Genomic DNA, 13,874 nt, shown 5'->3' with positions numbered 1-13,874 from the left:
TGGGTTTTTTTTGTTTTGTTTTTTTCTCCTACACTTTTTAAATGTTTTTTTTATATTTGTGTGTGTGTGTGTGTGTGTGTGTGTGTGGGGGGGGGGGGGGGCGGCACATAAAACTGGACGCAAAAAGCTCCTGTTTAAGAGGGGATGGGAAATTCTCCTTTTTGTTTTGGAGTTCTGTGTTTGACCTGTTGCTGGGGGCAACTGTAAACACGGTTGCCATGGCGATGGCTGGAGAGGAAGCAAAAACATATCATGTGATTTGAGCCTACGCTGCTGTGTAACAAGATCCAGCAGCAAGTGCGTGTCCTGCCAGATAGAGAAAGCAGAGAATTTCACGGTGCAAATCAAACTTTTCAGTTCAGCAGAGGCTCGGCGTGGACAGTTTCAGATTGTCAGGTTGACCTTTTGCTTCAGGTGGAGTCCAGACTCTCACCTCCTCTGACCTGATGAACGGCCCCAAAAAATCTGCGCAGCGCTGGATTTGAGGGGGCGGGGGGTTATGTGCTGACTCTAGTTATAGAAGCGGCAAATCATTTTAGGTTTGAACCCTGCCACTGCTTCCTTTGTGCTCGAGTGTTCACTTGTATGCAGCATGCTCTCCTTTCAAAGGGGTTTCTGAACAGGAAAAAGGAAGTCACATGGGTTAGGGCAGGTCACTAAAAGTAGGCAGATGGAAGCATAAATCTATGTGAAATAAAATGCAAAAAGCATAAAACGACCCGTCCAGATGAAGCCCGAGCGTGGCCTTTAAGATTCTGCTGGTGATTAATGTGCAGGGAGCTGTGTTTGAGCTGGCTCATTGTCTAACCAGGAGGACCTGCAGTGAGAGAGAGGCAGCCCGCCTGGCTGTAGAAACTTTGTTGTGTGTCTGGTTGCCATGGTTCAGCTCTGTGTGTTTTGTCCCCTTCTTCCTCCCTCTCTTTTTCCCTCCTCTGTTCCCTCCCCCTCAATTCCCTCCCCTGCTTCCCCTCCTGCAGGCTACTTTGGATGTGGTGATGAACCTCCAGTTCCACTACATTGAGAAACTCTGGCAGACGTTTTGGTATTCAACACCGCCACCTAGTGATGGAAGCACAACCCTTCCCAGCAGGTCAGAAAGAAAAAGGGGGAAAAAGGCTTCAGTGTTTGACGCCAGGGCATTAAATGACCCTGTGATGTCATGTCTGTGATTACTGCTTTTTCACTCGAATTACGAGCAACAGTTTTGTTTGTGAGGTGGACGTTATTTTTAAAAGAGTGTGTGTGTGTGTGTGTGTGTGTGTGTGTGTGTGTGTGTGTGCGCGCGCGTGTGTGTGTGTGTGTGTGTGCGCGTGTGTGTAGTGATGATGAACCGGAAGGTGTGATTCCCACAGAGAAGCTGGTGGCTCTGTGTAAATATGAGCCTGTCAGGCTGTGGATGAGGAGCTGCGATCACATCCTCTACCAGGCCCTGGTGGAGATCCTGATCCCCGACGTGCTGCGACCTGTTCCCAGTCAGTACTGCTGAGGATTTCATTCAAATGATTAAAAAAAAAAAAAAATTAAACAAGTAAAGCAATATATTGAGAGTTAAGACTGATGAGTGACAACAGGATGAATTTAGGACCAGGGGCTCGCTGTGTTGACGTACATGCTGACACATTAGAGGCATTTCTTTGTTTTCAGCGTACGGCGTTTACACTCTCGCTGAAAGGCTTTCTGCAGAGTGGGGACAGTAATGATAATCCAGGCTGCTCTCTTTCTTCAGGCACTCTCACTCAGGCCATCCGTAACTTTGCCAAGAGTCTGGAGGGCTGGCTGACTAATGCCATGACCAGCTTTCCACAAGAGATCATCCGCACTAAGGTATCAGCAGAAGTCTTTTTCAGATTGTCTGCATGCATGCACATGATTTATGTGAGCTATAAAACCCAGCAACTCTCCAAGTAGGCTTTTAACCCTTCGCTGACCCTTAAAAATGCATCCCTTTAGAGCCCTGGGGACCAAAAATGGTCCCAGGGCCTCAGAAGGGTTAAAATCATATTTCCACAAATGTTCAGCTGTGAACTTTTCAAACTCTCGTGTGATCAGTGTTTCATTCAACACTACAGTGATCTGTTTTTTATGAATGCACCTGCCCACTACCTACAGAGGTTGGATACAGTCTACTATTGTGCTTTATGTGTTATTACTGGCTGTGAAAGTCATGTACATCACTGTTCTTTATACGCTGCTGCTAAATGTCCATCTGTGTATCACTGCATGGTGATATGACCTTAAAAGTTTACCCAAAAATTCTTTTCTGAAGATTTCTTCAGTGAATTATCAGAAAACTGTGGAATCTTGTTTATCCATCCATCCACTTATTGGACACTGGGTTGTGGGGGCAGCAGCCCTCCCTCTCCTCCACCTTATCTGGGGGTAACACAGAGGCTTTCCATATAATCTCTCCCGTGTTTTCTGGGTCTACCCCGAGGCCCGAGGTATCACGTGGCGGAAACAGCTGCCCGAGCTGCCCATTAAGCATCCTCGTCAGATGCCCAAACCACCTCAGCTGTCTCCGTGTGATGTAGGTGACCAAGATGGCGAACGCAGCTACAGCCAGATTGGCGTCTCAGAATAGGCTGTGTGATTAATTCTAAGTCGAATATATTTTGCCTGAAACAAAACACAAACAAACAAAAAGGAAAAAATGGCAAAGATGAGAAAAATTGAAGAAGATTTGGAGGAAATTAAGCTGTCGCTTAACAGACGTCGAAAGAATAGTTAAGCAACGAGGAATGTTAACGACTTTAATGCACCAAATCAAAGCATTAAAAAGCTTGATTAAGGAAAAGGATAAAACAATCCAGCTCTTAGGAAGGAGAGTGGAGGAACAGCATGCACGACTGGAGGACGTGATTATTACCGGTTTGGAAACCAAACACAGGAGCTATGCAAGAGTTACTGAGACTCAAACATTAGAGCGTCAGGTAGTGGAGTTTTTGCGAGTAAAAAAACTTCCCCTGCATAGCAACAACATCGCGGCGTGTTACACCCTCCCCAGAAAGAATGCCAGGACACCTCGAGCAATCGTAGTAAAATTTGTGAATCGAAAACACAAAATTGAACTACTGAGGCAGTCCGGACAACTGAAAGGGAGTGGAGTATATGTGAATGAACATCTCACAAAAAAGAACACCGATATTGCCAGACAAGCCCGTATCATGCGTAAAGAAAAGAAAATCCAAGCAACATGGACGAGAAATTGCAAAGTGATGATAAAGCTCAACGGAACACCAGAAGAAGCCAAGGTTGTAATGATCAGGGATCTTCATGATCAGGACAACTACGGGGGATGATTGCACTGCTGCGGTCGGACGGCAGAAGGTCTGTGATGTGTTTGCTAACAACTAGCCGAACTTATTCAATGAAAGACGCTATTTCCGACTGTCGGAGGGGGAAAATGGCAAAGTATGAGACAGTAGACTGGAAGAGTATTAGTGTGAAGCTGCAGGTGGATATGGAACTGGGATGGGAACTGGGCAGAGACGAGATATCGATCTGAGCCGCAGTTATTTATGGATCAGAAAGAACTGTATAGGTATGAGTGGTTTCTCAAAATATGTGGTGAAATACTTGTATGGATGTTAATGAGTATTTCATAAGGATAACAGACATTTAAAGAATACTCAATCACAATGACTGAAGATTCAATACATTTTCATTAATTCATTTCACCTGTTGAAGCCTCTATAAAAGTTTTGTTCTGATCAATGATTTTTTGAATAATCTGAAAGGCAAGTTTAAAGAGACAGGACTGTCAGAAACATGGATGGATGAGGAAAGGCGTTGGGACTTTCACATTGATGGGTATGAATTATATTAAATAGATCTAATAAGAAGGCAGGAGGTCCGGCACTTTTTGTTGATAGTGATTTGAAATGTAAACGGGTTGAGTATATGTCTGTGGCTATTGCTGATTTAATGGAGTGTGTGACAGTAGAAATAGAAATGGAAAGAAAGAGGAATCTAATTGTTACTTGTATGTATGGGAGGCCTGGGACACTGATGGAAACATTCACAGATGTAGTAGAAGATTTATTGAGCAAGGTAAAGGGAAATAAGACATTCTGTATTTGCGGTGATAATAATATTGATTTTTTTTAAAACGTCCAATCGTAAGGCATCATCAGATTTTTTTGAGTTATTATTTGGAAGAGGGTTCTACCCTCTGATTACTAAACCTAGTGGAATAACTGAAAAGTCAGCTACTTCAATTGATCACATTTTCATGAATTGCTTGGAAAGTAACATAAGTGATCATTTACCTGTTTTTTTTTTTTTTGTTACTTTAGATTATAAAATGACATGAAAGGAGGACGTGTGTGTGTGGACAGATATATAAGAATTAGAAATGATGATGCAATAAATTAGTTCAGGCAAGACCTTATGAAAGAAGATTGGAATGAGGTTTATGTAAATGACGCCAATGCTGCATACGAGTCATTCTTAAATACTTATTTGGTTTTGTATGAAAATCACTGTCCACTGGTATTATATAAGCAAAAGAAAACTACTGGTAAACCATGGATAACAAAAGGACTAGAAAATGCATGTACAAAGAAAAATAACCTGTATAGAGATGATATAAAACTTAGAACAAAGCCTGCTGAAATATAAAGTTGATAAAAATAAGTTGGTATTAATTATGAGAGAGGCTAAGGAAGAGTATTATAATAAATTATTTTACAAAACCAAAAATAATATTAAGGGTACGTGGAATATCTTAAAAAAACTTATTGGGTAATAAATATACATCTTTAAATTTACCTACTTACTTTAATAAGAAGAATAAGGTCGCACGTGATATGAATGAAGTGTTGAATGAATTTATTTATTTTTTGTAAATATTGGGCCTAACCTGGCAAACTTAATTAGAAAACAGGATGATTCAGAATGGAGAGCAGAGTGGTACAGTCTGTGTTTTTAGAGGAAATCACTGAAAAGGAAATCATAGCTATTGTAGCAGAATCTAAAAACGACATCCACTGACTGTGATGGGCGAGACGTGGTCATCGTAAAAAAGACCTTGGATTGTATAATCAAACCTCTCTGTTATATTTTTAATCTCATTTTATGCGGGTGTATTTCCTGACCGAATGAAAGTGGCAAAAGTTATCCCTCTTTATAAATCAGGAGACAGACAGTTTTAATAATTACAGACCAGTATCGTTGCTATCACAGTTTTCTAAAGTGCTTGAAAAACTCTTTGCACAAAGATTTGATAGTTTCATTGAAAAACATCAGCTGTTAAGTGAAAGTCAGTAGGGCTTTCGACGGAACAGATCAACAGCAGAAGTATTAATGGAAACTATTGAAGACGTTTCATCAGCAACACATCATAATAAATATACTGTAGGGGTCTTCATTGATTTAAAAAAAGCTTTTGACTCTGCAACACTACATCTTGATTTCTAAGTTAAGAACTTATGATGTGAGAGGAATAGTGTTGATCTGGTTAAGCAGCTATTTAGATAATAGGTTTCAGTATGTGCAGTGTTTAGCCGACTCATCTGATGGAATGAAAAGAGACTGTGGGGTCCCTCAAGGTTCTGTTTTAGGACCAAAACCTTTTAATTTCTATATAAACAAAATTTGTGATGTGTCAGAAATGTTACACTTTGTTTTGTTCGCAGACGATACAAATTTCTATTGTTCTGGAGAAAACTTGAAAGAATTGGTTAAAATTATGGTTATTGAAATAAAAAAATAAAACAATGATTTGATGTAATGGTATTCGGAAACCGTGTAAAGGAGGAAGCGATGGTATTATCTATAGAGGGAGTGATAATTGAAAGAGTGACAGAAATCTGTTTTCTGGGTGTAATGGTGGACGAGTTACCATGGAAACCTCATATTGAACATGTTAAAAAGTTGGCTAAAAGTATTTATATCCTGGGTAATGTTAGATATATTAGATTACAAGACAATGAGAATAATATATTTTTCATTGTTTCTACCTTATCTGAGCTATTGTGTTGAAGTATGGGGGAATACATACGTGACTAATATGAAACCATTATATTTATTACAGAAGCTTCGAGTTATGCATAATGTTAAATATGAAGAACACACTAATAGTTTGTTTATAAAATCAAAATGATTAAAATTACAGACATTAATTATTATGTTTAAGGCAAAAAATAAAACCTTAAGTTACAAAGTTTATTTGTATTGTGCGGCAGAAGGAAGTTTTATTTTAAGCATCAGTTTGTCGAACCACACAAAGGCAAATGTGTCCAACAGTCACAGGCATAAGAACAAATGTTTCTCCATTTAAAATCTGCTATAAGGATAAAATGATAAAACAATATGAAGAAGTTGAAAATAACAGAATTTAATTGTTGAAAAAATGATCCTTTTAGTTTGAGAGTTAGTGGTGTTGCTCATTGTTGAGTATATTGTTCTGTTTGTTTTGTTATGTGCAGAATATTGTCAGAGTGTAATTTTGGTTGCCTACTTGTATTGTCACAGACATCACAGGCAGGTGTCAGTAAGAATTTCTTCTTCTTCCTTTTCATGCATGGAAACAGTGTGACTTTAACTGAAAGGAAGGTTGTGTATGGGAAATGAATTATTGCTGTACCATGTGTGAAATAAATAAATAAATGTTGAAGCATCGCTGTGACATTTAAAATAGCCGTGCTTTTTATTTTTGGTGCAGATTTTCAGCCTGAAAACAAACGGTTCATCTGTTCGGTCTCATTCCAGTCAGACGGGCTCACGGTGTATTTTCTGTGCGCAGGTGGCCGTGGTCAGCGCGTTTGCTCAGACTTTGAGACGATACACCAGTTTGAACCACTTGGCCCAGGCGGCGCGTGCCGTCCTCCAGAACACCTCCCAGATCAACCAGATGCTCTCCGACCTCAACAGGGTGGACTTTGCCAACGTCCAGGTGAGCGGAAAACCTCACATCGAAAAGACAAATATTTGCGTTGCACACGGGAAGGGAATGTGTCGACACCGTGTTTGGGGTTTTGTTGCTGAATGTGGCGTGTTTGTTGTGTCTAACAGGAGCAGGCGTCGTGGGTGTGTCAGTGCGACGAAAGTGTGGTTCAGCGTCTGGAGCAGGACTTTAAGGTCACCCTGCAGCAGCAGAGCTCTCTGGACCAGTGGGCCACCTGGCTGGATAACGTGGTCTCTCAGGTTCTGAAGCCTCACCAGGGCAGCCCCAGTTTCCCCAAAGCTGCACGCCAGTTCCTGCTCAAATGGTCTTTCTACAGGTCGGTGTGGTTGACTCGTCTCCGTTCACACTTCCAGTATAAGCCGCCGACTGCGTGGTGTTTTTAGAAACGTTCTTTAGCTTGTAAAGCTCCCTGTAGCTCCTTGACGTGACATCTTTCCTTCTCTTGTAGCTCCATGGTGATCAGAGATCTGACTCTGCGCAGTGCAGCCAGCTTCGGCTCCTTCCACCTTATTCGCCTTCTTTACGACGAGTACATGTTTTACCTGGTGGAGCACCGCGTGGCTCAGGCCACTGGAGAAACTCCTATTGCTGTCATGGGAGAGGTGAGAGTGTTTAAAGAGCGAGGAAGGAGTAGTTTAAGTTATGCAGCGACTGACAGTTTCTCATCTAAATTACAGTTCAGTGACCTGACCTCTATGATGCCTTCACTCATGGAAAAAGGTTCATCTTCATTTTTCATTTGATACAATTCAGTTTAAGTCCAGATGAACAGCATCAACCTTCTGGGTGCTGTTAGGAATGCATTTCACTGTATTGTAGTTTTACTGGTCACTGCTTTCACACTGACAGTCGCCGTGTGCGTCTCTGCAGATGCGTCTTTCTCAGATGAGATGAGTGATTTGGGCAGCGACGCCGATGCATCCAGAGGACCGACTGAACCGGCCGTGAAGAGAGAGAGGATCGAAATGAGCCACCCTCTGCAGGAGATGTGAGTCTGGTGTGAACGGGGTCAGACTGAGAGCCACACCGACCAGCATCTCACTCGTTTGTTTTTGTTTTTTTTAGGCCTTTCGGGTCGCCGCTCTTGGCCCCTGGGCCGAGCATCCTCCTGCAGTCAGTGTGTGCAATGTACATAGACAAGAGTGTAGCAATGTCAGCTCTCCCCTCACTAGCATTTATAAATACGAGAAGCTCACGGGTTGTTTCTTTTTACGCCACTCTGCAACAGGTCTGAGCATCTTTGTTTTTGCGGCAACTGTCAATGTGTGTGTGCAGTACTTTTCCTTTTTTACTGGATGTGTGGTGTTGGTGATTCATCCTCCCTCTTTTTGTTTTTAAGACTAACTAGCTGTGCCATAGTGTCATTTGAGTGCCTTAGATTGCTAACTTTGAGATGTCTGTCCCTCAGCTGTGCCTCTACCGCAGTATGAATGTATCGTCTCCAAACCTCAAACATTCGAAGCACCTTTAACAGTGATTATGTGTAGGTGTGCTCTCCTCGTTGCCTTTGCCGCAGCTCGTAGCGAACGCTGGGCAGGCGGGGGGGGGGTAATAACAAGAACATGCAACCTGTAGACCCAAAGGACCTTTCTCCTCAGTTGCTCCCACCGGCCGAGCCTCAGCTCCGGCTCCGTGTGTCAGGCAGGACCTCGTAATGTCGCAGTAGTCGGTAAGGCAGGAAGCTCCTGCTGTTAGCTTGGCTGTGTAACACGTTGACCCGTTTACCTCAGTAGATTTCTATGCTGTGCCTCATTTGGCTCACGCGATGAGGCAACTATTTAAAAAACAAAAAATGAAAGTAAAAAATGAAAAGTAGCCACTGTTTCGTGTCCCTCACCCGGTTCTTTTATAAAATGTAAATAGTTCTCCTCGTTCCTCCTCACGGTTTGAGTGTCGCGACGGCTCTGTGGCAGTTTACTCAGCTGCCACGCAGTCAGAACAAATCCACAGTAATCAGCTTTACGGAGACGGGACGTTAACCCCTGAACTGGAATCTGGACTCGCTCATTTCAAGACGAATCAAACGCCTCGAAACCAAAAACGATCTCGTGGGCGTCCCAGCCGACGCGCACTCCCCGACTCCTTTGACCTCACGCTGTTACCGAGTTCAAGTCTTACGTTTTGTTTGAAATAGAAAAATCCAGTGCGTTATTTGGGGAATTAATCCATAAATTATATATATATCTATCTTTCTATGATGTAGACAGTGTGTGCTTCGTGGCCTTTGGTCTTTGCCTAATCTTTGTTCATGCTGTTACCTGGTTGGTCACATTGTATCAGAAAGAAATGCTTTGATGTGTAACGGATTAGACTGGCGTGTGTGATGAATCTGTATCCAATCTCAACTGTTCAATGTAATGAAATTTAATTATTACTGCAGCGCTGAAGCTCTCCGTAAGCTATTAAACTGACGTAAGGAAAAAAACTATAAAATCTATTTATATGGACTAATCTGATTTAATGGAGTTTTGTGTTGAAATTGGTTCTTTTTTTTCCTCCTCGTTTCCCACAGAGGATTTTGTTGTAGCAATGGGAATCTTTGAATTTGAGTTTAAGGCTTTTTGTAACTTGTGCCTGTCACAGTAATTTGCCTTAAAGTGCTTTGGGAAGAATAATTTCTGTGTACTTTGTAATGTTTTGTAAGGCTGTTTTAGATTTTTTGACGGAGGATTTATTTTTTATTGAACTAGGTTCTTACAAGTATACTGAACCCTTATTTTTGTGTATTTTTAAACCTGTTCTTGACTACACTTTAACTAGCTTAAGGACAGATGACGGTCTGTAATAAACTGCATAGTTCAGCTGTATTTTGTACCTGGTCACAGTGTAATAAATCGATGTAAACCAAAAAAAACCAAACGTTCCAGCACTTTTATTTTTATCAAATCTCATCACAAACATCAGATTTACAAACAAGTTTTTTTATAAGGTTTTGTACAAGATGTTTGCTCATAACTGACTCGATGCTGTAGAGATTTCATGGACAGTAAAGTTTTATTTTATTCACACTTTTCTCTAATTCAAGAAAAGTCATCAACAGCATATCTCAGTCTGCAGTCTTTTGACACAAAGGCGTACAGAACAACACGGACACAGATTTAATAGGAAAAAAGTTTTCTTCCTGGACGAGGAGGACAGCTGAACGTACGACGGCACACGGGATAAATTAGAGAAAAGAATTGGTCCGAGAGCAGCAGGACACTGACGGGAGGAAGCGAGTTCCTCGACTCAGGCGCTGAAAGTGCAAAGTTCTCTGAACCTTCAGCGATCCCCGTTCAGAAACCTGACGGTCCTTTAGTTTGATTCACAAGGAGCAGCCCGCCATGTACTTCCCTGTCAGAGACATGAACATAAATGAATAATCAGAAGGCAGAAAGGAAGCCACACATGCAAAATGTTTAGATTAAGAAATCAAACTATTGAGGGGAAAAGAAAAAAAAAAAGAATAGATCCTATTTTGTTATGCTATCCATAAACACAAAGTGGACTCGAACTGGAGCTTCTCTATGATATCAGTCTCTTATTCAAGCATGGAGCTGGAGCCAGAAATCACCTGGCTTAGCACCAAGTGTTAGCCTAACTCTAGAGATTGCTAAAAATGATGTTGTTATCAGTATAAATGATGTTGTTATCAGTATAAAGACTAAGTGTAAAAGCGTACAGCTGCTGTTGGCAGCCATCGTGCTAAACTGAGCTGCTTTCGATTTAAAGTATGAGAACGGCGTTAGAAAGGAAATGCTTAACTGTCCTGCACCTGTATATCATCGGCCACAAAATAATATCAAAATGACAGGAATACTAATACTCGCATTATTTCCATTACAGATAAAAAGAAAATCTTAAAAATAAGTTGAATGGTTCTCAGGTCAGTGCTAGGGGCTTTAAACACAAAGACATTCCTCTGAAAACAGCTGGACTGGACTGAAAGTGAAGGGGCTAAACAGCCAACGTCCATGGAGGTTTAAAAAAATTACAACAAAGTCTGTCTCCTTGAAGCAAAATATAAAGAAGAGTGTTTAACGACTAACACAGCACTGTAAAGTGTGTAAAATAAGATGAAATGCCACCACCTCCGGTTTTATTAGTAAAAAGAAACCTCGTGAGTGTGTTCAGAGTCACCTGTGGCGAATCTCTTCTTGACCAGCGACATGCGGTAGCGACTGCCCACCAACTCCACGTCCATGCCCGACAGCGAGGCCCCAGAGCCCACAAACTGAACAGCCAGGCTGGGTGGAGGGCCGCGAGGGACCTCCAGGCACTGCCAGCTGGCACACAGAGTCCCCGAGCCTGGAATCACATCAACACACGGCAGTGATAAAGAGCAGGAAAGACCTGACCCTTTGAAGTCGGTGACTCTCAAGGTCCGTTTACCTCACTGAGACACACACACACATTCTCGTTTTGCTATCTTAGTGAGGACATCTAATTGACATGTTTTCCCTGACAAGGAAAAATGAAGTCGAACCCTAACCTAACTGTAGTAGTAAACCTCCAATTATTGGTCCTCACAAAGATGTCTGAACAGGACGGACACACACACACGCTTTGAGTTCAGGTGAAGAGCAGAATCATTTTGGGGCATCTGTCAGATATAAAGTACAAAGAAGGGGCGGAGTTTCTTAAAACACGACACCTAAATGTTTACATTTGTTTTCCATGTAACAAAAGAAGCCACATTTATAAATGAAAAACGTGGTTTTACAAAGAAGAGGGAAAACACCAAAGAAGCCTGGAAGTTGAAAGTAACCGTGGAGCTCCAGAGTTTTGCTTACATCTCCTCATATCCACACGAGATCCACATTCAGCCGCTCAGATGTCTGCTTCGTTTGTGCCGAGCCTCTGGAAACGGGGGGACTGTTACCAGAGCTAAGGAGCAGTTAAGCGGCTCACCTGTTTGACTCGCAAACAAACGAATAAGCGAGAGTCGCAGAGGTGTGCGCGTTCACGTATGTCGAAGCGTTCGAAGACGTACAAGAAGAAATGCTAGTTGAGCAACACCTGTTTATAAGACAGTCGGTGAAGCTAACTGATGACAGACTGTCAGGCAGCATTTATGCAAAGCTGCACTTTTACAATTGAACTCGTAAAGAAACAAAAAGGATTCGAAGGAGCAGGAAGGAGTTAAAGCAGCCTTTCAGTGCTTTGTCACCACCTCGCACAACTTTAACTATCAATGCTTTGTCCTGTGAAGTTTCCTTATCGGTGTCTGTGAAGCCCTTTGCTTCACATAGAGGTAATAATATATGATTAGAAGAATTAGGTACGCGACACAGAGGAGAGCTGTGGGTGTCGGGTACAAAGACGCACACGGGTGAAGAAAACCTTCAGCTTAAATGACTTAAATGTTCGACTTTCCCAGCTGAAATTAGAGCCGCCTCTCATTGTGTACCATTAATGTCATGCAATCAGTCGGCTCAGTATTCAGAAGCAGCTTCGCTCTCATTTTGTTCATCTCCACCAGACGGAGAAGCTGCCACGCACACCTCCGGGAGGAGGACACGGATGTTTGTGAAGTCACCGAGAGCAACGACTGTCAGTGATGCAGAGAGGAGAAAACGAATCGGTTAATGGTGTCGAGCATCAACTAATCGAGGTTTCTTGGTTTGATGGGGGTTAAAAACAGAGACGAAGGAAAGGTCAGAGCCCTGACCTTTGCTGTGGTTGGTCGGGGAAAGGTTGGGCAGTTTCCAGAGCAGCCGGCGTTCATCGGCGTTCCTGCGGAGGCAGAAAAAAGTCAGTGAGGCCAAAAACACTCTGAACCTCCAACCTTTAAACATCCTCCAAATGTCTCGGGTTATCGACCTCAGCCAGCCTATTAAACATCTTTAATACAGAAGACAACGACGATAACCGTTAATCTGGACGATGGATTTGGCGCCACCTGTGGCTGCAGGCTGTAAAAGCAAATGTGGTTTAATATCAAAGGTCACAGAAGTTAAACCAGCAGAGAAGTTGGCAGATGACTGCACTCTGACGCTTTTGAGCCACTTTATCAGATTTTCTGCTGCTGTCTGCAAACAGCCTGAACAGTGAGACTCTTGGTAATTTTACTGAGAGGATTACATGTTATTTATGTAATGAACACATTTTGAACTCTTAAAGAAATATAACCAAAGGAAAGACGCCCAGCTGAACTAAAATGATCCAGCAAACAAAAACTGCAAACCCTTATATCTCCTTTGGGCTTTTGGAGCCTTGACCTGACTTTTAAAAAAATAACTGGGGAAAAAAGCTCGAAGCTGCTGAAAGAGGAAAAATAGATATTTGCAAAAATTCTGCCTAAATATGTATTTTACCTGGTTACTGTGTGTGGCGGGGCGTGGTCTGCAGCGCTGCTGCAGGGGTGGCGGACGCACCTGAGCGGCACCCGCAATCACGCCTCGCCGCCTTTACGTCTGTGCTCTCTATGCTGTTGTGTTGGTGTGTCGGGCTGTGAGCTGCAAAGCTACAGCCGGCTGTGTGCGAACAGCAGCCGTGTGTGAAAAGTGGTCAATAAAGAGGCATGAAGCGTGTTCATGCAAACATCGTCGGGTCTGCCGTGGTATGTTTACAACGGGACTTCTGCTCCTGAACCTCTGCGCACAGCGTCTGCAGGTCGGGGCTTTCATCTTTACGCAGGACTGTAAGCTGTCGTCTGTGAGGCGTGAGCGGCGTTTGTTTTTAACATAGTTCACGGTGGAGCTGCTGACATAATGTGGATCAGAAGATCCATAATTGGCCTACCTGGGGTCGAAAGTCTCGATAAATGCACGGCGTTTCGGGGGGTACACCGGCTTTCGCCAGTGTGACGCTTATTTTGAGCGATCAAAAAATAATAGAATATAATTTTATTTTTATATTTCAAAATCACAATAATCTTCCAATTTAGAACTACAAGTTAAAAAAGAACTAACATAAATAAAATACACTAAAGATAATTACTTTAAAAAAAACTAATTTATTTTCCCAAACCACGCGGCGCCGCACT

The 13,874-nt window shown here is 42.4% G+C and overlaps 2 protein-coding genes across 2 annotated transcripts in view; one reads left to right on the top strand and one right to left on the bottom strand.

Annotated features, from left to right (window-relative positions):
- The window catches only part of rfx2 (regulatory factor X, 2 (influences HLA class II expression)), a 29,681-nt gene extending 21,062 nt beyond the window's left edge, over nucleotides 1-8,619 (top strand). Inside the window, exons 11-19 of the mRNA XM_085375917.1 lie at nucleotides 978-1,090; nucleotides 1,321-1,472; nucleotides 1,727-1,824; nucleotides 6,746-6,895; nucleotides 7,015-7,223; nucleotides 7,356-7,509; nucleotides 7,585-7,627; nucleotides 7,778-7,895; nucleotides 7,973-8,619. Of these exons, the coding sequence (XP_085232043.1) occupies nucleotides 978-1,090; nucleotides 1,321-1,472; nucleotides 1,727-1,824; nucleotides 6,746-6,895; nucleotides 7,015-7,223; nucleotides 7,356-7,509; nucleotides 7,585-7,627; nucleotides 7,778-7,895; nucleotides 7,973-8,141 (1,206 nt within the window). The 3' untranslated portion in view covers nucleotides 8,142-8,619. The remainder of the gene's footprint in view (nucleotides 1-977; nucleotides 1,091-1,320; nucleotides 1,473-1,726; nucleotides 1,825-6,745; nucleotides 6,896-7,014; nucleotides 7,224-7,355; nucleotides 7,510-7,584; nucleotides 7,628-7,777; nucleotides 7,896-7,972) is intronic.
- Nucleotides 8,620-9,843: 1,224 nt separating this feature from the next.
- The window catches only part of fcho1 (FCH and mu domain containing endocytic adaptor 1), a 63,836-nt gene continuing 59,805 nt past the window's right edge, over nucleotides 9,844-13,874 (bottom strand). Inside the window, exons 26-28 of the mRNA XM_085376082.1 lie at nucleotides 12,558-12,622; nucleotides 11,027-11,194; nucleotides 9,844-10,240 (exon numbers count right to left, since the gene is read on the bottom strand). Coding sequence (XP_085232208.1) covers nucleotides 10,212-10,240; nucleotides 11,027-11,194; nucleotides 12,558-12,622 — 262 coding nt within the window. The 3' untranslated portion in view covers nucleotides 9,844-10,211. The remainder of the gene's footprint in view (nucleotides 10,241-11,026; nucleotides 11,195-12,557; nucleotides 12,623-13,874) is intronic.

Source organism: Diplotaxodon limnothrissa, linkage group LG17, assembly GCF_057381915.1.
Source record: "Diplotaxodon limnothrissa isolate DT_005_m linkage group LG17, D_limnothrissa_male_GT1.1, whole genome shotgun sequence".
NCBI lineage: Eukaryota > Metazoa > Chordata > Actinopteri > Cichliformes > Cichlidae > Diplotaxodon > Diplotaxodon limnothrissa.
Note: the sequence above shows the minus strand (reverse complement) of the source record. Positions and strands in the feature narration are given on the sequence as shown.